The 24,143-nt window shown below is 36.6% G+C and overlaps 1 protein-coding gene across 15 annotated transcripts in view; it reads left to right on the top strand.

Moving 5' to 3' along the window:
* MEF2A (myocyte enhancer factor 2A) overlaps positions 1 to 24,143 on the top strand; it is a 169,113-nt gene that overhangs the window by 65,414 nt on the left and 79,556 nt on the right. For 12 of the 15 annotated variants that reach the window (XM_055555867.1, XM_055555863.1, XM_055555866.1 and 9 more), the window contains one exon: positions 19,547 to 19,738. In XM_055555867.1, the coding sequence (XP_055411842.1) occupies positions 19,685 to 19,738 (54 nt within the window). In that variant the 5' untranslated portion in view covers positions 19,547 to 19,684. Of the gene's footprint in view, positions 1 to 8,545; positions 8,694 to 19,546; positions 19,739 to 21,325; positions 21,461 to 24,143 lie in introns of all 15 variants that reach the window. The other 3 variants (XM_055555856.1, XM_055555857.1, XM_055555864.1) reach the window with 2 other exon arrangements.

The raw sequence follows: 24,143 nt of genomic DNA, 5'->3' as shown, positions 1-24,143 counted from the left end.
ATATAGCAAGCAGGATCACAAGGATTTAATCTGCAGCTTGTGTAGCTGCATGGAGAGATTTCCTTTCGTTTTCATTAATCTTGCGGTCTTTGGGGCTTAGCTTTGGTTTTGGCCCCACTTCTGCATGTGCACCACTCTCAGGCATCTGTTCATTGATAACATATTTATAGAAAAAGTAAGAAATCAAGTGAGAGTATCTACTGAACCTAAGGAGAAAATTTCAAGCTATATATACATAAATGTATATGTGTGTGTGTATACACCCTATATAAAATTAGGCACTATATTACTATATATTGTAACATGTTACTAGTGTATATTTCATGTTTATTTGCTTTTTATAAGGTATAACCTTAGATACCAATTTGACATTCAGTTATTGAAAATTATTAATACCTACTGTTTTTCATCTAATTTTTTCTCTTGATTTCTGCTGTATATGCAGTAAAAGTATAAATACGTTTCAGGGGATGTAAATACGTGAAATAGCAGACACAGTAAATTACTCATTTCTAATCATAAATATTATGTATAACATGTTATACCATGCTTAGAGATATATTTGTCAGAAGTAATAATAAGTCATTTCCCTCAAATATTTGCAAATACAGTATTCTAGCCTTGTGTGGTACATATAGCATATATAATTTCAATTTTTTGGTTATAAAAAGTTACTTTTACTTTGAAATTGTCATGTACCAAAGGTTGCATAGCTAGTTTAGTGACATTGTTTGGGTCTAGGACCCGCGTTTTCCCACTTCACTTGTAATAGACCTTCTCAGTCAAATAACGCCTCAAAATTCGAAGCAAGTTATGAACAAAGAACAACTGGAAATTGCACAAGATGCTAATGTAGAAGGAACATTTCAGTAATGTTTAAAGTTCATGCTTGCTATCTTTCAGACTTTTAATTTTCTTTTAATTTTAAAAGTGGCCATTAGTTTTTGTTGTAATTTTTTTCTTTATCACAATAATGTTTATTTTATAAAAAATGAAAATAATCTTTAAAAAATGTCAACAGGTTATTTATTAGTTTCCTTAGCATGAGTATACAGTGCCTCTTTTATACCATACCTACAGAATTTAAAAAATGATACTAGAATTATATATTTTCTGCCCACAACAATATATTGTGGACATTTGCTGTAAAATGTTCAACCTTTTTAATGGCTGTGGTATTTTATTATATAAACAGGTCATTCCTATATGCTTGCATATATCTTCCCTCCACGTTTTCACTACTTTGGTTTCATTGGAATGAACATCCATATATGTATATATTTTTTGTCTTTGTCTTACTGTTTCCTTAGAATAAATTCTTAAAAGTAGAATGGTTTTTTCAAGCGAGGCTGAAAGTCTGATTTCTTTTTGAAATTTTTTTTTTAATGTTGGCCAACTTGTTTAAAGCCTTATGTCTTGAGGATCATTTTGGACTATTCATTTGCAAGAATAATAATAAATCTTCCTTGGGGCTTTCACTCTCCCTGATCACTTTACATTTTATCCTTAGGTGAGCACATTGTTTCCCACATGACTCCCCAAAGTGTATTTTTTGCTCTAAGGTCTGAGTCTTATATCTAGCTTCCTTTTTGACATTTTCAATATATGATACATGAATGTCTCAAGTTTATTATATCCAAAATTGAATTCCCTTCTTTTAACAAAGAAATGCATCATTAGAGATTTTCTCTTGATAGATACCTGTTTGTTTATTAAAAACGTTCAGTTGTTGATTGTACATAGTTACTTTTATTACAAAGTTTATTTTAGTAACTTCTGGAAAAAATTAATAAATAATTGATTTACCAGAATCACCAAAATTGGATGTTAGGATGAAGTCAAAAGTTGGTATCAAGAAAGGCCAGGTTTAAAAAGTAAAGATTACCTTCTGTTTCAAGTCCACACTCTTAAAATATTTATTTACTTAAGCAACAAATTTCTTTAAAATAGTAAATTGATTTTAAAAGACTGAACATGTGTAATCAGTGTTAGTATGAATTGGTCTGAATCTGAGTGCCAGAGTCCATGATATCTCTTAAATTAAGACGGCAGAGCTCATACTGGGAATTTTTTAAAAAATCTTTAAAAAAATTGTTACTGAGGTTTATTTGATTTAAAGTATTATATAATTTTCATGTGTACAGTACAATGATTCACAGTTTTTAAAGATTATATTCCAAGTTACCTATGGGGAATCTTTTTAAGAATGTAGTTACTGATTTTAACAAAAATGACTTAGGTTGGTGTAAATCCTTTTGGAGGAGGTCACCAGTACTTTTACCATAGTTTGGCCTCAGGCCAGACTACAGGGAGGTAGCACAGCCCCACCCATCAGCAGAAGATTGGATTAAAGATTTACTGAGCATGGCCCTGCCCAGCAGAGCAAGTCCCAGTTTCCCCCACAGCCAGTCCCTCCCATCAAGAAGCTTCCACAAGCCTCTTACCCTCATCCATCAGAGGGCAGACAAAATGAAAACCACAATCACAGAAAACTAACCAAATTGATTACATGGATCACAGCTTTGTGTAACTCAATGAAATATGAGCCATACCATGTAGGGTCACCGAAGATGGTCAGGTCATGGCAAAGAGTTCTGACCAAATGTGGTGTACTGGAGGATGGAATGGCAACCACTTCAGCATTCTTGCCTTGAGAACCCCATGAGCAGTATAAAAAGCCAAAAAGATATATTGAATGATGAACCCCCCCCTGTCGGTAAGGGTCCAATATGGTACTGGAGAAGAGTGGAGAAGTAGCTCCAGAAGGAATGAAGAGGCTGAGCCAAAGCAAAAACAGTGCCCAGTTGTGGATGTGACTGGTGGTGGAAGTAAATTCCAGAGCTGTAAAGAACAGTATTGCATAGGAACCTGTAATGTTAGATTTGTGGCTCAAGTTAAATTGGAAGTGGTCAAACAGGAGATGGCAGGAGTGAACGTAACACAGTATTTACCATTTTAACTATTCATAAGTTTTCAGTCCAGTGGCATTGCTAAGCAGTGATCACCACAGTGCATCTCCAGAACCCTTTCATCATCCAGTACTGACACTGTATCTATTAAACACTAACACCTCATTCGTTCTTCTGTTCCTTATCCCTTCTGTCTCTGAATTTGACTACTCTGGGAATATCATATAAGTGGAATTAAACAGTATTTGTCTGTCTGCAGCTGGCTTATTTCACTTAGTGTAATATTTTCAAGGTTTATCCTTGTTATAGTATGTGATAGGATTTCCTTTTTTAAGGCTGAAAAGGATTCCCTTGTGTGTGTGTGTGTGTGTGTGTGTGTGTGTGTGTGTGTGTATATACAGACACCACATTAAGCTGCTTTGTTCATCTTCCAGTAGACATTTCGGTTGTTTCTATCTTTTGACTATTGTGAATAATGCTCCTGAGAACATTGGTGTGCAGATATGTTATTCAAGTCCTTGCTTTCAATTCTGTTGTGTGTATACCTCAAAGTAGGATTGTTGGATCAGTAGTGATTCTATATTAAGAGCCATACAGTTTTTCACAGCAACTGTACCATTTCAGATTCCCCAAAACAATGCATAAGGGTTCCAATTTTTCCACATCTACCTTAACACTGGTTTTCTGTTTTTTATTTTTTGTTTGTGTGATAAAATAGCTATCTAAATGGGTGCGAAGTGTTATCTCATGATATGCATTTGCCAAAAGATCAGTGATGTTGAACATCTTTTCATGTGCTTATTGGCCATTTGTGTATCTTTTTTAAAGAACTGTCTACTCAAGTCCTTTGCCTGTTTTTAAAATGGGCTCTTTTTGTGTGTGGAGTTTTAAGGATTCTTTACGTATTCTAGATATTAATCTCATATCAGATATGTGATATAAAATTATTTCCTCCCATTCTGTGGGTTGCTGTTTTTATTCTGTTGATAGCATCCACTGACACTTTTTGACATTTGACCATGCATGCATGGATTTATTTATGGGCTTTTTGTTCTGTTACTTTGGTCTGTATGTCCTTATGCCAGTACTATACTGTCTTGATTATTGTAGCTTTGTGGAAAATTTGATGTTAGCCAGTATGACTTCCAGTTTCTTCCTTTTCAATATTGTTTTGGCTGCTTCTTGATATTACCTATGAATTTTTGGAATGTGTTTCCTATTTCTGCAAAAAAATCATTGGGGTTTTGATAGGGGTTGCGTTGAATTTGTAGATCACTTTGGGTATTATTGGTATGTTAACAAAACTAAGTCTTTCAATCTGTGAATGTGGGATTTTTTTTATTGTGTCTGTTTTCTTTGTTCTATCAGTCTTTTTTAGTTTTCAGTGTGTACTTCCTTGACTAAGTTTATTCCTGAATATTTTATTCTTTTTGGTGCTATTGTGCATGGAATGATTTTTATTTCAAACTGTTCAGTGTTAGTGTATAGAAATGCAGCTGATTTTTGTGTCTTGATTCGTATTGTACTTTTTTGATGAATTTATTGAGCAAGGTTTTTTGTGTAATCTTTTGTGAACTCTACATATATGATCATGTCATCTTCAAACAGATAATTAGGCTTTTTTCTTTCCAGTTTGGATGCTTTTTATCTGTTTTTCTTGATGTTTTGCTCTGGCTGGAACTTCTACTACATTATTGAATAGAAGTAGCAAAATTCGTTATCCTTGTCCTCTTCCTGAACTTAGAGGAAAAGCTTTCAGCCCTACACCATTGAGTATGGTGTAAGCTGTTGGAGCTTTCTCTTATATATTTTTATTATGTTGAGGTAGTTTCTTTCCATTCCTAGTAGGATTTTTTTTAATCATAAAATGATAGTGTGTTTTGTCAAATCCTTTTTCTGCATCAATTGAGATGATTATGTGATTTTTCTCCTTCCTTTTTTTTAATGTGGCATATCACATTGATTAATTTTAGTATGTTGAACTATTCTTGAATTCAAGCAATAGATCCCACTTCGTCTTGGTGTTCAATCCTTTTACTATGCTGCTGAATTCAGTTTCCTGGCATTTTGTTCAGGGTTTTTGCATCAGTGTTCATAGGGATATGGATCTATACTTTCCTTATAGTGTCTTTGGTTTATTATCAGGCAAAGTTGACCTTAGGAAATGTTTCTTCCTCTTCAGTTTTCAGGAAGAGTCTGAGAAGGATTGGTGTTGGTTCTTCTTTAAATCTTTGGTAGAACCCACCAGTGAAGCCATCAGGTTGAGTACTTTTCTTTATTAGAAGATTTTTGATTACTTATTTGGCCTTCTTACTAGTTGTAGGTCTATTCAGCTTTTCTTTCTTTCTTCTATTTAGGTTTTGTGTTTCTAGGAATTTGTGGATTTTATCTAGTTTATTCCATTTGTTGGTATACTTTTGTTATAGTAGTCTGCTACTGTCATATTTATTTCTGGTAAGTAATATTGTCTCCACTTTTATTTCTGATATTTTATTTGAGTCTTCTTTCAAAACCCATCTAGCTAAAGGTTTGTCCCTTTTTGTAACCTTTTTTCAAAACCAATTTTTGGTTTTATTGATTTTTTTTTTACTCTTCTTTTTCTATTCACTTTCTCTGTTCTGATGTTTACTATTTCTTCTATTAGCCTTGAGTTTTCAGAACAATTTGGGGGCACACTGCCTTAATTACTTTAGCTTTATAATAAGCCTGGTGAATCAGTGGTCCCTGACCTTCTTGACACCACAGACTGGTTTTGTGGAAGACAGTTTTTCCACAGACCAGGGGGTGGGAGTTGGTTTTGGGATTATTCAGTTTCATTGCATTTACTGTGTACTTTATTTCATTATTACATTATGACATGTAATGAAGTAATTATACAGATCACCATAATGCAGAAGCAGTGGGAGCCCTGAACTTGGTTTCTTGCATCTAGACAGTCCCTTCTTGGGGTGATGGTATATTCAGTTTCCATAATCTCGTTTTGGTAGCTGTCACTGCAGAAAACCCCACTTTACAAAGAGAGGATGTTGGAAATGGAAGCAGGCTTTTCAGTACTTTTGTGGCAATCTCAGGATATGCTGCCTTGACTTTAATCCTGAACGTATGGAGATCTGAAGTTGTCTCAAACATACTTTAAAGGCCGCCATTATTTGCAGCATCAAGCAGTTGATGCCCTTCTAGCACAGACAAAGTCGATTCACCTGGCTTATTCACAAATGGGTCTTGGATCCGTTCCTTCCCAGTTCAGAGGTCTTTTGTGGTTGGGAAGTAAATCTGACTCTTTTGAAAGCTGACACAGGTGATCATGCACCAGCTGGCAGAAAGAAGACCCTGACTCAGTCTCTTTCAAAATCTCTGCTAATATTTGAAATATGTCAGAAACCCCAATGTTCACTCATTGACCCATAATTCCAGTTTGACTTTGAACACAGCCATTTTTTCTGCTGACTTGAACAGTCTTCTTTCTCTCCTGAAGTGACAGATTGAGTTCACTGAGCAGGTTTAATATGTCACACGAGTAAGCAAGGTTTGCGACCCAGTCTGTGTCACTGAAATGTGTTGCTAGTGGTGACTGTTTCTCCAAAAGAAATCTCTAGAGCAGCTCTCGTAACTCAAGAACTCTAGCCAGTAATCTACCTTTAGAAAGCTATCTGTGTATAAGAGAAGACATATGTGCTCTGTATTCATCTCCTCACACAGTTACGTGAACAGAGGTGAGTTAAGGCCATGTACTTTAATGTGGTTGATAATTTTAATCACATCCTACAAAACACTGTTAAGTTCAGGTGGCATTTTTTGGCTAGCCAGCATTTCTCTATGGATGACATAGTGTGTAGACTCACATTTGAAAGCAAGCTTTTTGACCTAACTAGTGAAACCATAAAGCCGTCCATTCCTGGCAGCTGCTCCATCCATATAAATACCGACAAAAAATGACCAGTTCTGTTTTCCTGATATGTAGTCATTTGAAGACTTGCAGCTGTGGTGTTGGTTGGCAACAAAAGTGCACATAATATATCCTCTTGCACATTCTCCTGAAAAATGTGTTGCATGAAAACAAGCATTATTGTCTTGCTGTCAACACTAGTAGACTTGTCAACCTCAGTTGAGTACCACGTGACTCATTAACCATCCCTGACAACTGTGCCTCAGTATTCTTTGCTGTTTCATCAGTTTGTCTAGTTTTGGTGCTAGTCAAAAAAAAAGAACATGTTTTACCTTTTGAACTGCAGCCTCTGCTGAAAGTTCACGATGAATGTCCCCATCAGCAGGCAGGATCAACTCTTCACCATTAGTAAGGGGCTTCTTAGCTTTAGCAATGAGATAAACCATTAAGAATGATGGTCCTAGTGCAGACACATTTGAAGAAGTGGTGGCCTTCAATGATTGTTCCTGTTCTTTGTGTTCACAGTTTTTTTTTTTTGAAAAATTCTAGACTTGTCTTAATGCAGGGTGCTTGGTCTCTAGGAGGCAGAGCAGTTTGGGATGTTTCATGGCTTTGTTGTGTAGCCAGTTGCCACATACTATGCAAAGCAGGCTTGGAGAATGTCAATCACCTGTTGCAATGAAACCGTAATTTAAATAGGAGTCTTGGTATTTCCTTTTAAATGCAGTTTTCGTTTTGTTAACAGTCTTAGAATCTTCTGCTGTCTCATCACTAGATCTTTCCCCCTTTGCAAAGAGGCCTTCCAGTGATTTTTTTTTTGTACTCATTTTGGCTAGGATTAGCTAGTGGGCTTACCAAAACTATGACTGAGACAAGTGTGCAGTGCAGGAAAGAGATGCAGATGGAAGAGGTAGATAAAATAATGGGCAGGCCATGCACAGAGTAAAACAATATTGGATTCTGCCTTAAAGCCTGGTCCCAGATGCAGCTGTACAAGGAAGTACATCAACTCCCTTGCCATTGTATAGCCTGCCACCAGGAGCAGCTTGACTGTCACTTGCCACTCACTGATTGGGTTTTGATATGAATCTTCAAGAAGTTGATTTATTATGACTCTGCAGTCAAACCTCTCTGCTAATAATCTGCGTTTGCAGTCCCTCCGCAGTGCCTCAGCTCCACCTCAGATCATCAGGCTTTAGATTCTCATAAGGAGTGCACAGCCTAAGTCCCTTGTATGCACAGTTCACAGTAGGGTTTGCTCTCCTATGAGAAGCTAATGCTGCTTCCAATCTGACAGGAGGCAGAGCTCAGGTGGTAATGCGAGCAGTGAAGAGTGGCCGTGAATACACATGAAGCTTCACTGGCTTCCTCTCCACTCACCTCCTGTTGTGCGGCCCAGTTCTTAACAGGCCACAGACCAGTAGCAGTCTGTGACCCGGGGGTTGGGGACCACTGTGGTAAATGATGGTATGTGAGTCTTTAAGCTTTATCCTTCAAGGTAGCCTTCACTATTCTTATAATTTTGTATTTCCAAGTGAATTTTATATTAATATTGTCAGTTTCTGCATATGGTAAAAGAAAGCCTGCTGGTATTTTGACTGGGATTGCGTGGAGTCTTAATTTGGGGAGAATTGACATCTTTACAGAATTGGAACTTCTGACAATCAGCAAACATTAATTTATCATTTAATGTATTTTAAATGTTTCTCAGGACCAAAATGTTTTGTTTGTTTTCTGTGTTTTGTTTTAGGTAAGTGAAATAATAGCATCTTTTATTTTTTTGCCACTGGGAACTCTTCAGTATGGAAGAAAAAATTGACAATGAAGGAAAGAAAAGAAGAATTGTTTGAGCCAAGATTTTAAAAAGAAGGAAGGCAGAGTATATGAGATAGATTCTGGTGGGTTGATAGTTGTGATAGCAGGAATTTGAAGAGTTTTTGTTCTGATTGCGTTTTTTGTTGTTGTTCCTGTCAATAGAGTAGGTAGCAAAGTCATTACCTGACAGTGAAGGTTAAGGAACAGTTTTGTAGATGTGAGGAGATATAATATGGTATTAAATAATCAGCTAGGAAATTGGGAAATAGAAGATTGCTAGGCAGTATGAAGGGAATATTTAAGGTCTGAGGTTCATGATCTTCATGAGTTTAGTCAGAGTAATTATAATTAGCATGGTTGTTTGTTTTTCAGCCATATTCAGCTACATGGGAGTAAGCTGTCCTTGCCAGGGGTGGGTTTTTCCCCAGGAAATATGGGCATAGGAGGGATAGTCGGAGCCAAAGGAGTAAGAATGTATGAAAATTAAACTGGGTAAGGAGCCATATCCACATAAAGTGGGTGAGGGACAGTGAAATGTGACAAGCTTAATAAATTGTAGGACCTACTGGGATCAAAAGATTGTTGGAGTTAGGTTATTCGAGTGTGTGAGCTGGACATAACAGCAGGTAGTGGTTAGAGTTATACATGCCAATTTAATTTCATGCTAATACATAATTTACTGTACTGTCACATTTTTTATTGTTTGTATGAATCTTCATGTGATAAATGTATGTTATAGGACAGTCTAGTTTCTTTATGTAACACTTTTGGGACCAGATAGGTTTTGTATTGCTTCCTTTTTTACTCTATTACTCTTTTCAGAAGTTTATCAATTAATACCAGTTTTTCAAATAACTAACTTTTTGCTTTGTCGCTCTCTGTTGTATGTTTATTTTGTTTCGTTACTTTTTGCTCTTACCTTTCAGTTCAGTTCAGTTCAGTCGCTCAGTCGTGTCCGACTCTTTGCAACCCCATGAATCGAAGCACGCCAGGCCTCCCTGTCCATCACCAGCTCCCGGAGTTCAAACTCAGGTCCATCGAGTCAGTGATGCCATCCAGCCATCTCATCCTCTGTCGTCCCCTTCTCCTCCTGCCCCCAATCCCTCTCAGCATCAGGGTCTTTTCCAATGAGTCAGCCTTTCACACGAGGTGGCCAAAGTATTGGAGTTTCAGCTTCAGCATCAGTCCTTCCAATGAACACCCAGGACTGATCTCCTTTAGGATGGACTGGTTGGATCTCCTTGCAGTCCAAGGGACTCTCAAGAGTCTTCTCCAACACCACAGTTCAAAATCATCAATTCTTCGGCACTTAGCTTTCTTCACAGTCCAACTCTCACATCCATACATGACCACTGGAAAAACCATAGCCTTGACTAGATGAACCTTTGTTGGCAAAGTAATGTCTCTGCTTTTGAATATGCTATCTAGGTTGGTCATAACTTTCCTTCCAAGGAGTAAGCGTCTTTTAATTTCATGGCTGCAGTCACCATCTGCAGTGATTTTGGAGTCCCCCCCAAAATAAAGTCTGACACTGTTTCCACTGTTTCCCCATCTATTTCCCATGAAGTGATGGGACCAAATGCCACGATCTTAGTTTTCTGAATGTTGAGCTTTAAGCCAACTTTTTCACTCTCCTCTTTCACTTTCAAGAGGCTCTTTAGTTCCTCTTTACTTTCTGCCATAAGGGTGGTGTCATCTGCGTATCTGAGGTTATTGATATTTCTCCCAGCAATCTTGATTCCAGCTTGTACTTCTTCCAGCCCAGCGTTTCTCATGATGTACTCTGTATAGAAGTTAAAGAAGCAGGGTGACAGTATACAGCCTTGACGTACTCCTTTTCCTATTTGGAACCAGTCTGTTGTTCCATGTCCAGTTCTAACTGTTGCTTCCTGACCTGCATATAGGTTTCTCAAGAGGCACGTCAGGTGGTCTGGTATATTCCATCTCTTTCAGAATTTTCCACACAGTCAAAGGCTTTGGCATAGTTAATAAAGCAGAAATAGATGTTTTTCTGGAACTCTCTTGCTTTTTTGATGATCCATCTCTTACCTTTACTTTATTATTTATTCTGTTTTGGAGTTCAGTTTTTTTTTTTTTTTTTTGTACCTCTTTCAGATGGTTACTTAGAACAGTAGCTTTTGGCCTTTCTACTGAATATATATTTAAAGCCAAAAATTTTCTTCTTATTAAGAACAGTTTCAGCTGTATCCTATGCATTTTGATTGGAAGTATTTTAAAAACATTCCATTAAAAATTTGTTTTAGCTCTCCCTATGATTTCTCCTTTTACTCATGGGCTGTTTAGAGGTTTATTATTTAATGTTCATATATATAAGGATTTTCTTATATTGTTATTAATTCATGGCTTAATTTGTCTGAGATTACAGACATGCCTATCCTTTGAAATTTGTTAACACCTAGTTTTGCTCCAGTTTGCGGTCACTTTTGGTAAATGTTTTTTATGCATTTACCAAGAATGTTATTTTCTGCCTTTGTTAGGTATAGTTTCTATATGTCAGGTTGTTGTAAAGTGCAAATTTTTTCCTGTGTCTTCTGGTCTGCTTGTTCTTGTTTTGGTATGTTTGTTCCTTAAATTACTGAGAAAGCTGTGTTAAAATGCACTTGTTAGAATTGTGGACTTCACGTAGTTCTATTCACATTGACTTTATATAACATATCCTTGTTTATTAGTTTATTTAGAAAAAAATGGTTTTTACATCTATAAAATTTAGCAATATTTTAACAAATTAGTCTATGAGGAAGGTCACAAATTACCCTCCAAATGAAATTTCTTAAATATTAGAAGGACTTGTAGACATTTTGAAGCATCTGCTGAGTGTCACCAAAAGGAGAAGGGGATGACAGAGATGAGAGGGTTGGATAGCATCACCAACTCAATGGACATGAGTTTGAGCCAACTCCGGGAGATAGTGAAGGATAGGGAATCCTGGTGTGTTGCGGTCCATGGGGTCACAGAGGCAGACACGACTTAGCAACTGAACAACAATAAAACAAAAGGATTGTGCATCTCTAATGTTGCTGGCAGTAAGAAAGATAGTATGGCAGAATTAAATCAGGCTCAGGATGGTGAGTCTTTGAGCTGTTATCTGCCGTGTGTGTTTATCTTGAATAAATTTCTAGTTGCCTTGTATATTTGGCCCTTGATTTTGCGTAGATTTGTAGAATGCACCAAACATGTTGAGAAAAATGTTAAATTGTGTAGAAGGAAAGCAAACTTACTGCATGTGAAGTAATATAATGTGCATTTTACATAACCATGATAATTTACTATGATAAATGGATATTTTATATATTTGTGTGTGTTAGGCACTCAGTCATGTCCAACTTTATGTGACCCATGGACTGTAGCCCACCAGGCTCTTCTGTGCATGGGATTCTCCAGGCAAGAATACTAGAGTGGGTTGCCATTTCCTTCACTAGGGGATCTGCCTGACCCTGGGATTGAACCCAGGTCTCCTGCATTGCAGGCATATGCTTTACCATCTGAGCTATTAGGGAAGCCCAAAAGATGTACTTAAAGTTTAAATGAGAAGTGATTGGGGGGTTTTAGTTGATATGTTATATGATTTTTCATGCTTTTCAGGAAAAGATACCTGACTTTTGGTGTTATTAGGTACATTCAAATTTGGAATTGTGGTGCCTTCCTGGTAGATTGAACAATTATTATAATGAAGTATTCCACTATATTTTTACCCATGTATCTATATATATCTTCCTCATGCATTAAAGTTTTCTGTGATAGAGTATAGCCCCACAACCTTTCTTATGGTTTGTGTCTTACAAAATATATCTTTATTTATGCTTATTCTTTCCATAATCCCATATTTTAGATGTATTCTCTATAATCACCTTATAATTAGGTTTTTAAAAAATCTAATCTGGATTATTTATTGATCCTTTCCCCCCCCCCTCTGTTATTAATAGCTTTGTTAGCTATACAGTTAGCCCTTCATATCCATGGACTTTGTACCTGTGGATTCAATCAACTATGGATTGAAGATATCCCAGAAAAAATTCCAGAAAAATCCTCAAAGCAAAACTTGAATTTACCGCATGCCAGAAACTATTTAATAGCATTTACATTTAATAGATTTTATAAGTAAAATAAGAGTGACTTAAAGTATATGGGAGGATGTGTGGTTTTTATGCAAATGCTATGCCATTGAAGTCGCTCAGTTCTGTCAGACTCTTTGCGATCCCATGGACTGTACCCTACCAGGCTCCTCAGTCCATGGGATTTTCCAGGCAAGAATACTGGAGTGGGTTGCCATTTCCTTCTCCAGGGGATCTTCCCTACCCAGGAATCGAAACCAGGATAAGAGACTTTAGCAACTTCAAATAAAGAAGACTGGAATGCGTGAATTGAACTCAGATGACCATTATATCTACTACTCTGGGCAGAAATCCCTTAGAAGAAATGGAGTAGCCATCATGGTTGACAAAAGAGTCCGAAATGCAGTACTTGGATGCAGTCTCAAAAACGACAGAATGATCTCTGTTCGTTTCCAAGGCAAACCATTCAGTATCACGGTAATCCAAGCCTATGCCCCAACCAGTAGCGCTGAAGAAGCTGAAATTGAACAGTTCTATGAAGACCTACAAGACCTTTTAGAACTAACACCCATAAAAGATGTCCTTTTCATTATAGGGGACTGGAATGCAAAAGTAGGAAGTCAAGAAACACCTGGGGTAACAGGCAAATTTGGCCTTAGAATACGGAATGAAGCAGGGCAAAGGCTAATAGAGTTTGCCAAAAGAACGCACTGGTCATAACAAACACCCTCTTCCAACAACACGAGAAGACTCTACACATGGACATCACCAGATGGTCAACACCAAAATCAGACTGATTATATTCTTTGCAGCCAAAGATGGAGAAGCTCTATACAGTCAGCAAAAAGAAGACCAGGAGCTGACTGTGGCTCAGATCATGAACTCCTTATTGCCAAATTCAGACTGAAATTGAAGAAAGTAGGGAAGACCACTAGATCATTCAGGTATGACCTAAATCAAATCCCTTATGATTATACAGTGGAAGTGAGAAATAGATTTAAGGGACTAGATCTGATAGAGTGCCTGATGAACTATGGATGGAGGTTTGCGACATTATACAGGAGACGGGGATCAAGACCATCCCCATGGAAAAGAAATGCAAAAAAGCAAAATGGCTGTCTGAGGAGGCCTTACAAATAGCTGTGAAAAGAAGAGAAGCAAAATGCAAGGGAGAAAGGAATGATATAAGCATCTGAATGCAGAGTTCCAGAGAATAGCAAGAAGAGATAAGAAAGCCTTCCTCAGCGAACAGTGCAAAGAAATAGAGGAAAACAACAGAATGGGAAAGACTAGAGATCTCTTCAAGAATATTAGAGATATCAAGGGAACATTTCATGCAAAGATGGGCTTGATAAAGGACAGAAATGGTATGGACCTAACAGAAGCAGAAGATATTAAGAAGAGGCGGCAAGAATACACAGAAGAACTGTACAAAAAAGATTTTCACGACCCAGATAATAATGATGGTGTGGATCACTCACCTAGAGCCAAACATCCTGGAATGTGAAGTCAAGTGGGCCTTAGAAAGCATCACTATGAACAAAGCTAGTGGAGGTGATGGAATTCCAGTTGAGCTATTTCAAATCCTGAAAGATGATGCTTTGAAAGTGCTGCACTCAATATGCCAGCAAATTTGGAAAACTCAGCAGTGGCCACAGGACTGGAAAAGGTCAGTTTTCATTCCAATCCCAAAGAAAGGCAATGCCGAAGAATGCTCAAACTACCACACAATTACACTCATCTCCCAAACTAGTAAAGTAATGCTCAAAATTCCCCAAGCTAGGCTTCAGCAATATGTGAACCATGAACTTCCAGATGTTCAAGCTGGTTTTAGAAAAGGCAGAGGAACCAGAGACCAAATTGCCAACATCCACTGGATCATCGAAAAAGCAAGAGAGTTCCAGAAAAACATCTACTTTTGCTTCATTGACTATGCCAAAGCCTTTGACTGTGTGGATCACAATAAACTGTGGAAAATTCTGAAAGAGATGGAAATACCAGACCACCTGACCTGCCTCTTGAGAAACCTATATGCAGGTCAGGAAGCAACAGTTAGAACTGGACATGGAACAACAGACTGGTTCCAAATAGGAAAAGGAGTACGTCAAGGCTGTATATTGTCACTCTGCTTATTTAACTTCTATGCAGAGTACATCATGAGAAACGCTGGGCTGGAAGAAGCACAAGCTGGAATCAAGATTGCTGGGAGAAATATCAATCACCTCAGATATGCAGATGACACCATCCTTATGGCAGAAAGTGAAGAGGAACTCAAAAGCCTCTTGATGCAAGTGAAAGAGGAGAGTGAAAAAGTTGGCTTAAAGCTCAACATTCAGAAAACTAAGATCGTGGCATCTGGTCCCATCACTTCATGGGAAATAGATGGGGAAACAGTGGAAACAGTGTCAGACTTTATTTTGGGGGGGGCTCCAAAATCACTGCAGATGGTGACCGCAGCCATGAAATTAAAAGACGCTTACTCCTTGGAAGGAAAGTTATGACTAACCTAGACAGCATATTGAAAGTCAAAGACATTACTTTGCCAACAAAGGTCTGACTAGTCAAGGCTCTGGTTTTTCCAGTGGTCCTGTATGAATGTGAGAGTTGGACTGTGAAGAGCTGAGCACCGAAGAATTGATGCTTTTGAACTGTTGTGTTGGAGAAGACTTTTGAGAGTCCTTAGGACTGCAAGGAGATCCAATCAGTCCATTCTAAAGGAGAGCAGTCCTGGATGTTCATTGGAAGGACTGATGGTAAAGCTGAAACTCCCATTGTTTGGCCACCTCATGGGAAGGGTTGACTCTTTGGAAAAGACCCTGATGCTGGGAGGGATTGGGGCAGGAGGAGAAGGGGACGACAGAGGATGAGATGGCTGGATGGCATCACCGACTCTATGGACAGGAGTTTGAGTAAACTCCAGGAGTTGGTGATGGACAGGGAGGCCTGGTGTGCTGCGATTCATGGGGTTGTAAAGAGTTGGACATGACTGAGCGACGGAACTGAACTGAGGTTCCTGTAATAAATAACGAGGAACAACTATATATACTTTAATTAACCTCCCTGTGGTTATCCCAGAGATTACCACATACATCTTTCATGTATTGAAATTTGAAGTATATGAGAACTTTTTCCATTTCCTAGTCATTGAAAGGTTTTAGAACACTTTAGCTTATTAATACTACCCCTCCGCAAATTATGTACTGTTATTGTTGTGCATTGTAATGTTTTAAATTCCACAAAATACTGTCATTCTGTTTAGTCAGTATTCATTTAGAGTTACAGATTTACCCTGTTCAACGTATTTAATTTTTTGGTGTATATCCAAGCTGCATCTGGAAGCCCTCTTCTCCTTCTACGTGAAGAAGTCTCTTTAGTGCTTCCTGGTGATAGATTCTCTGATTCTGTTTGACTAAAAATGTCTCTATTTTGTCTTCATTTCTGAAGGGTATTTTTTCACATACAGAATTCTGTTTTGACATTTACCCTGTTTCCAGCACTTTGAGGACATCATTTTGTTTTCCTCTGGCTTCCATTATTTATTCAAAGCCAGCTATATCTTACTATTACTCTTAGAATTAATATTCTTTAATTTATTCTGGCTGCTTTTTAGATCTGTTGCGGCTGTTTCTGTCTCTTTTTTTTCTGTCCATCCCTCCACCTTCCCCCTTTACTTTGATTTGCCTAAGTGTGGTTTTCTGTGTATTTGTTATGCTTGGGAGTTTAGATCTTGAATCTGGCTTGATGTCATTGTTCAGTTTTCTTTTGTGTTTTTAAGTTTTAAACTATCAGGCCCTTAAGTATTTTTCTCCCCCTCGTATGTGGTTATGTGCTTTCTGGATTCTAGTTACGTGTATTTTGGACCTTTTCTTCATGTGTCATATTTTTTCATACTTGTCTGTATTTCCCATTTTTGTGTCTTTTTGGGCCTCAGGTTAAGTATGTTTTTCTTTTCTGTCTTCTGGATCATTCTCCAGTTGTATCTAACCTAATGTTAAAGTCATCCATCAGTTTCTTAATTTCTGTTTTCAAAATTGTATTTTTCAATTTTCTGTTTTCCATGTTTTTAGCATTGTTTCGGAGAAGGCAATGGCACCCCACTCCAGTACTCTTGCCTGGAAAATCCCATGGACGGAGGAGCCTGGTAGGCTGCAGTCCATGGGGTCGCTAAGAGTCGGACATGACTGAGCAACCTCACTTTTACTTTTTACGTTCCTGCATTGGAGAAAGAAATGGCAACCCACTCCAGTGTTCTTGCCTGGAGAATCCCAGGGATGGAGGAGCTTGGTGGGCTGCCATCTATGGGGTCACACAGAGTCAGAGACGACTGAAGTGACTTAGCAGCAGCAGCAGCATTGTTTAAAATTCTTAAAAAACAAACAAACTCCTTTTAACACATTAAAGTAGCTTATTTTATGACATTATTGACTGCGGGAATTTTGCAGAAACTAACTCCTGTGGTTGATGATTTGGTATATATGAATATTGAAACATCTCCGGTCAATAACATCCAGGTAACAAAAGATGCGTTAATGTGACTCTGGTCAGTAGTGCATTAAAACTGTTTTCTGCTAGCACCATTATCTGGATCTACTATGGGTCTATTTCTAGTGCTATTTTAAAATCTTGGTTTTCAGTCAGATCTTGATTGGGTTTTTTTCTGTAGACTTTTATGTGAAAAATGATAAGATAATTTAAATTTGGGGTCTTTTTGCTGATAAGATTTACTTTTGCCAATACCTTTTGGAAAGATTTTATTGGTACGCAGCTAGGCTAATGATTCTAGGTGTAGCCTACATTACCTTAATATGGTCAGATTGAAATGATTTGAAGCGATACTTCTTTCCTTGTGTGGCCTCTTTCTGGTTTACCTTTATACAATAGGGTATAGTCCTCTGGATTCTCTCCAGCTTCCTGATGTGTTTACTGAAGCTATTCCTCCTGACTAGACCCTGAATTGAATTTTTGTGCCCCTATGCAAAGAACTGTTGAAAGCTCTGTTTAGTTTCTCAGACTCTCAGCTGATGTTTTAAGAATCAGTGAGTCTTAAGTCTGGTGCCACCTGTTTCATCTAGGTCTCAGAAGAATTTCTGTGCAAATTCTCACTGTCTTGAAAGTTCTTCGGTTTTAAACAGATTACTTTCTGCTTTGCTTTTCTAGTGATTCTAAGGGACATACTGGTTTAAAGAAACCTACTCTACCATTGTCAAAAGCAAAATGCTCAGATATGTTTAGAATTTTACAGATCATACAAGATAATACAGTGCATATACCTTATAGAATTTAACGTATTATCTCAGTGGTGAAATGTGTGAATATTTGTCTTGCTTGCTACAGTGCAAGTTTTCATAACGGGAATTGGGTGCCCTGTCATCTGTTAGGGAACATGATTTGGAATAAGCCAACTTCTATGGTTTATATTACAGTCTGTAAAGAAACAGACATTCTACAGCGCAGCTACTTGTTTGATTCATAGAAGTTACTAGCCATCCTTCAGTTCCTCTCATATTTCTTGCTCTTTCTTGGCACAGAGTTTTTGCACATACTCTTCTCTGTCTGGTATAAACACCTGCATAGTCAGGTTTGAGTATGAAGCAGTTCTCAGTGAAGGCTGCCCTGACCATGAATTTATGTCAGATGAATGAGTTTTTATACGTACCCATTTGTATGATGGTTTGACTAATGTCTGTTTGCCCCTACTAGACTCTGAACTGTGAGGTTAGAAATTTTGCCTTTTTTCCTTGACTATTTTATCATAGGTACCTCGTTCAGTATTTCAAAGTACCTGTTTTGCATAGGTTATTAGTTATTAATAGATTACCAATTAATACATGTATAAATGAAATAACAGGATGAATACAGGAAGAAATGTAAGAAATGCTGAGATAATAATGAATAAAAATTGAAAGCTCACCGCTTTTGAGCAAAAGCCAAATTTAATCAAACCCTGGATTTGCACAGTACAGTTAAAGTTCTGTAGAGTTACATGTACAGTGTTAAAAAATACTTCAAAAGATTCCCCTGAATCTTTACTGTGTTTTAAGTTTTGTTTAAAACATTACTTACTTGTTTTAAGTTTTATTTAAAACATTACTTAAAAACATTACTGTGTTTTAAGATTTGTCCCCCATCCCTCTGTAAATATTTTATTACTTAAGTTTTAATAGCATTGTGTTTTTGATGAAACTATCGTTCAGAGCATGACAAATTATATCATTGCCAGTCATTCTACTATAGAGATAAATGGGGGAAAAATCGTTATTCTTGGAAGATTCACAGTCTGAGAGGTAAATGATTTTGGAACTTACGTACAAAATAAGATGCTGTGGTTTATTCTACTAAGGGCTATTGGCCTTTTATTCATCCAGAGTGATGACATTTGAACTGAATCTTGATTGATGAGGAAGAGTTAATTAAATGGCTAAAGGAATAGTTTCATTTAGGTATTATTATGAAAGCATATAATGTCTTTGTGGATTGACAAATAGTAATTCTGTTAGTAGCTAGGGCAGTTTGCAGGAAGAATTTGTAAAAGCAGATTGGGGCTACACATGTAGATTTATGAGTTCATCCTTTGACGTGGGAGCCAGCAAAAGCTATCAAGGATATTTGCTGTTATTATATGCATTAAGGAAAAACTTAAAGGCTATAATTGTTATAATTACATTGTTTTAGCCAGAATTAGGGGCATGAAAAAGTTCAGGAGATATTTTAGTGGTAAAATTAACAAGGTTTCAACTTGTTTACTGATTTTATGTAGTGAAAAATTTCAACTAATAATATAGTCAAAGACAGGTTTAAAATTTGTATAACATTTGCACGATGTGCTACAGAACGTAAATTTTCTAATTTGTGTTTTCTTTCAGATCTTACAGAAAATTTTGGCTGTAGCCCTCCAACTAGAAGCTGAAGTAATAGAAGCTGTGTACCATGCATTAGGGTATTAAAGAAAATTAATTTTTGATTTAAATATTTGGACTACAAGGAAGGAAAGGTGACTGAAAATGGGGCGGAAGAAAATACAAATCACACGCATAATGGATGAAAGGAACCGACAGGTAAATGAAAATTTTAACTTATCTATTTTAATAGATGTAAATTAAAAAAAAAAGTGTAGAATAGAATGGTGTTTTAATTTAAAGTCTAAATATTTTTATTTCTAGACTACGTTAAAAAATTTAGTTACCAAAATTTCTGACTTTCCATCATATGCTTTAAAGTAACTTTTTTATTATTATTATGGAAATCGTTTTGTTAATTATAGAAACACAGATAAGCAACATAGGAAAGTAAAATCACTGCAGTTCCACTGGTACCATCCATTGTGTAGGTTTCAGTTCAGTTGCTTATCTTTACAGCCCCATGGACTGCAGTACACTAGGCTTCCCTGTCCTGGAAACGAACAGAGATCATTCTGTTGTTTTTGAGATTGCACCCAAGTACTGCATTTTGGACTCTTTTGTTGACTATTAAGGCTACTCTATTTCTTCTAAGGGATTCTTGCCCACAGTAGTAGATAAAATGGTCATCGGAGTTAAATTCACCCTTTCTGGTCCGTTTTAGTTCACTGATTCCTAAAATGTCAATGGTGACTCTTACCATCTCCTGTTTGACCATTTCCAATTTACCTTGATTTGTGGACCTAACATTCCAGGTTCCTATTGTTCTTAACAGCATCAGACTTTACCTCCATCACCAGTCACATCCACAGCTGGGCATTGTTTTTGCTTTGGCTTAGTCTCTTCATTCTTTCTGGAGTTATTTCTCCCCTCTTCTGCAGTAGCATATTGGACACCTATTGACCCAGGGAGTTCATTTTTCAGTATATCTTTCTGCCCTTTGATTCTGTGCTACATACAGTAGTCACATCCTTATGTGACTGCTGGAAAAACCATGACTTTGACTAGATGGACCTTTGTAGGCAAAGTAATGTCTCTGCTTTTTAATAGTGTCTAGGTTTGTTACTGCTTTTCTTCCACGGATCAAGCAGTAATAGCAAATAGAATTTTGAGTTACTAGAGTTTTTGAGCTTGTAAGATAAATATCACACTGCATATCATTGGAACAGCATGCGTTCTTTGTGCAGCATTATGTTTGTGAAATTCTTCACTGTTATTGTTGCATGGAGATACTTAGTAAATTTTCATTGATGTATAATATTCCATTGTGTGGATAGAACACAGTCTATGTGTGTGTATATATGTATATATATATACACATTTTTCTCTTGTAAATAGGCTTTTGGGTTTTAGATCTACTGTTTGTTTGGAACTTGGTTTTTATGTGGTTTGAGGTGTAGGGGTCAAAATTTGCCACTTTTCAGATGGATACTCTGTTGGCCCTGTGCATTTTATTGCAAAAATCATCCCAGGAAAGCACAAAAAAACACACAAGCTATTTATAAAAAAATTCAACAATAGGCATAGTTAATCTGTGGTTCTAGAGGCTGGGTTTCTGACCTTACTTGAGACAAGGTGATAATGACTGGGAGACAGGACAAAGAGGGTTTCTGGGTTATGCTAAATATAAGGCCATATTCTCCCCCTCCCCCCCCACCCCCCCAAAAAATTCAGTGAGCCACACACTTCGGGTTTGTGGGTTTTCATTTATGTTATATTTTAATATGAAGTTTACTTTTTTAAAAGAAGTATTAGAAGGACAAGAAGGACAAACACGGTTTCACCAGGAGCTTCTAACAGGAAGTGAAGTCTGTCACCCCTCTAGAGTTTTGGCATCTTCAGTCCTTCTTGCTTCAGCAGCTTTCTGATGTCTTAGAACAGGTATTTGGTGTATTTCACTGTTTTTTATAGTTGATCTTAGTGGGTTCTTTGTTCTTCCACCAGTCACTCCATTTAGAGGCAGACATCCTCTTATACTTAAAAAAAAAAAAAAAAAGAGTTGAAAAATTATTTTAAGGCAGAATACAGAGAACAATACCTCAAACACTGTTACTTTTCCAGAAGCAATGTAGGTCGATTCTGACATATTTGCTGCAGATACCTTTCCTTGTAAAAGAAGAAAATTAGAAATGTACTTCCTTTGTAATTTTTGCAAGTCTCATTCTTCTTTCCTTCCCCAAAGGAACCTTGCATAATGGATTTAATTTCTATTTTCTTTATTATTTAAGCATACTATTATTATTTCAGCACAATTTAAAAATCTTACATAATAGCATTCTCATCTGCACTTGCTGTTTCACTCAGTGTAGTATTTCAGACATATGTCTGTGTAACTCATTCATGTAGTACAAGTAGTTTGTAGGAATGAATGTGCCTCAATTCATTTCTCAATACTTCTATTAGAGAACATTTAGGTTGTTTCCAATTTTTTAGAAATTTTGCTGCATGTTATGTTAGAAGTGATGCCCAGGCTACATCTTTGGGCATGTCTCTGTGATTCTAGAGGAGTTGCTGGGTTGAATATATCCATCATAATTTTACTGTGAGGTTTTCAAGTTGCCCCGCCAAGTGGTTGTACCAGATATACTATAGTAATTTATGAAAATTTCTTCTTCCGGTACACTTTACCTTTTTCTTCCTTTCTTTCTCACTTTATGTTTTTTCATTTTATTTTGCATGTTTTTTGGCCTAATGAAGGTAAAATGTTACCTGTTTGTGGTTTTGCTGGGCTGTTGATTTTTTTCTTTGAAGTTCTTCATATATTCCAGATATTAATTCTGTGTGTACTTAATCTGTTTCAGATAGTATATTTCAGTCTTTACCAAAACACTTTATAAACACTTTTATGACAGGACTTATTTCAGTGTTTCTTAGTAGTTTATTTTGCCTTTACCAGTAGATTATGAACACTTTAAAATGATTTAAGGCTTGCTTCATTTTCTAAATCATAATCAGCTTGTAAATGTTCCAATTGAACTTTAGATAAATGTGTATTCTTTTAATTGTTACATACAGGATTCTATATGTCTATTAGTTCAGTCTTATTTTGTGTTCTGATTATCTGTATTCTTTGTATTTTATTTACATATTTGGTTTTGGCTCAGTGAGACCTGTCAATAATTACACTTACCACAATAATGGATTTTCATTTTCTGTATATCTTTTACTAGTTTAACACATATTGTTTTAGATATTGGGGAATATTTCATTAGGCTCATACGTATTTAGAATTGTTATGTGTTCTTGGTGAATTTTTAAAATACGTACTGACTTTTTCTTTCCTCAGTAAGGCATGCTGTTTTAAACTACTTAAATCTACTGTCTCACATTACAATAGCTACTACATCTCTCTTTTGGCTAATATTTTCTTGATAGATCTAGTTCTCTACATTTACATTCAACCTGTCTATATCTTTTTATTTTAGGTATATTTCTGTAAATAGTATATGGCTGGATTTTTAAAAATCTATTCTAATAATATATCTTGACTCCCCAGTTTTCTTGGACCTTACTCTTTATCATCCTTTGTATATATATTTGGACTGTTTTATATCATCTTAGTTGATTATTTTGATTTACTATGAGAATCTGATAGAGGTCCTACGGGTAAAACTCACATAAGTGTAGATGTGCCCTCCAAAACTGGGTCCCCCTAGAGTTGTTAATCTTTATACTTGTCCAAAATTAGCCTCCAGCAATTCAGTAATTAGAGTTCAGATTTTCCTACCTTTGTACTGATTCCTGTGGCGGTTTCTGTTTATGGCTCTGGTGATTTATGGTTCATAGTATCTGTCTGTCTGTCTCCAGTTTGGCAGGTGGGGCAGAAGTTGCCCTGGGACCTCATCTCCCCGAGTCTAAGAAGAGTTGTTAATTTTCATTTTGTTCTGTTTTATTACTTGAGTGGCAACTTCCACTGGAGTTGGAAGTGCTAGAACAAACATTTGCAGTCTCTCCTGGACTTTTAAATTCAACAATGAAGTAAAGATATGTCTAAATGTATATGATGTAAAAATTTTGCAGGTCCTTGGGATTTAAAATATAAAAGATATTTTGGAGATGGTATAATCTAACCTTGAATTCAAAGAATTTTATTACTCTAGATTTGACACAAAATCAGGAAAGCTGGTTTAGATTAAAATAAAATCTACCTCAGTTTATAGTGGCACTGAATTTTGTAGGCTAGCCTTTAGTCCTGTTCTTTTTCTTTATAGTGACTGTAGTACTGGAATAAAATTAAAATTTAAAAATAAAATTAATTTTGACTAATACTGAAATGGCTTTATTAATACTGATTTCTTACATTTAAATTTTATAACATTTAAAACAAAATGCTAAATACGTCTCAAGTAGAAAAATGTATAAACCTGTTGCAAAATAAAGATTCAGATTTATAGGTGGAATTCTTGGTAATCAGAGTAATGGTGGCTGAATAAATGCTGACTCCTCCAACATAATTTCTCCAAAAATAAATGTAGAAAAACAGGAACATAAAACCTACAACCTTGGCACAACTAGAAGGCAAAGAATGTCTAAATTCACATTACCTCCAGGTAGAAAATTATTT

Source organism: Bubalus kerabau, chromosome 19 (assembly GCF_029407905.1).
Source record: "Bubalus kerabau isolate K-KA32 ecotype Philippines breed swamp buffalo chromosome 19, PCC_UOA_SB_1v2, whole genome shotgun sequence".
In the NCBI taxonomy this organism is placed as follows: domain Eukaryota; kingdom Metazoa; phylum Chordata; class Mammalia; order Artiodactyla; family Bovidae; genus Bubalus; species Bubalus kerabau.
This window is presented reverse-complemented; position numbering and strand designations above follow the sequence as displayed.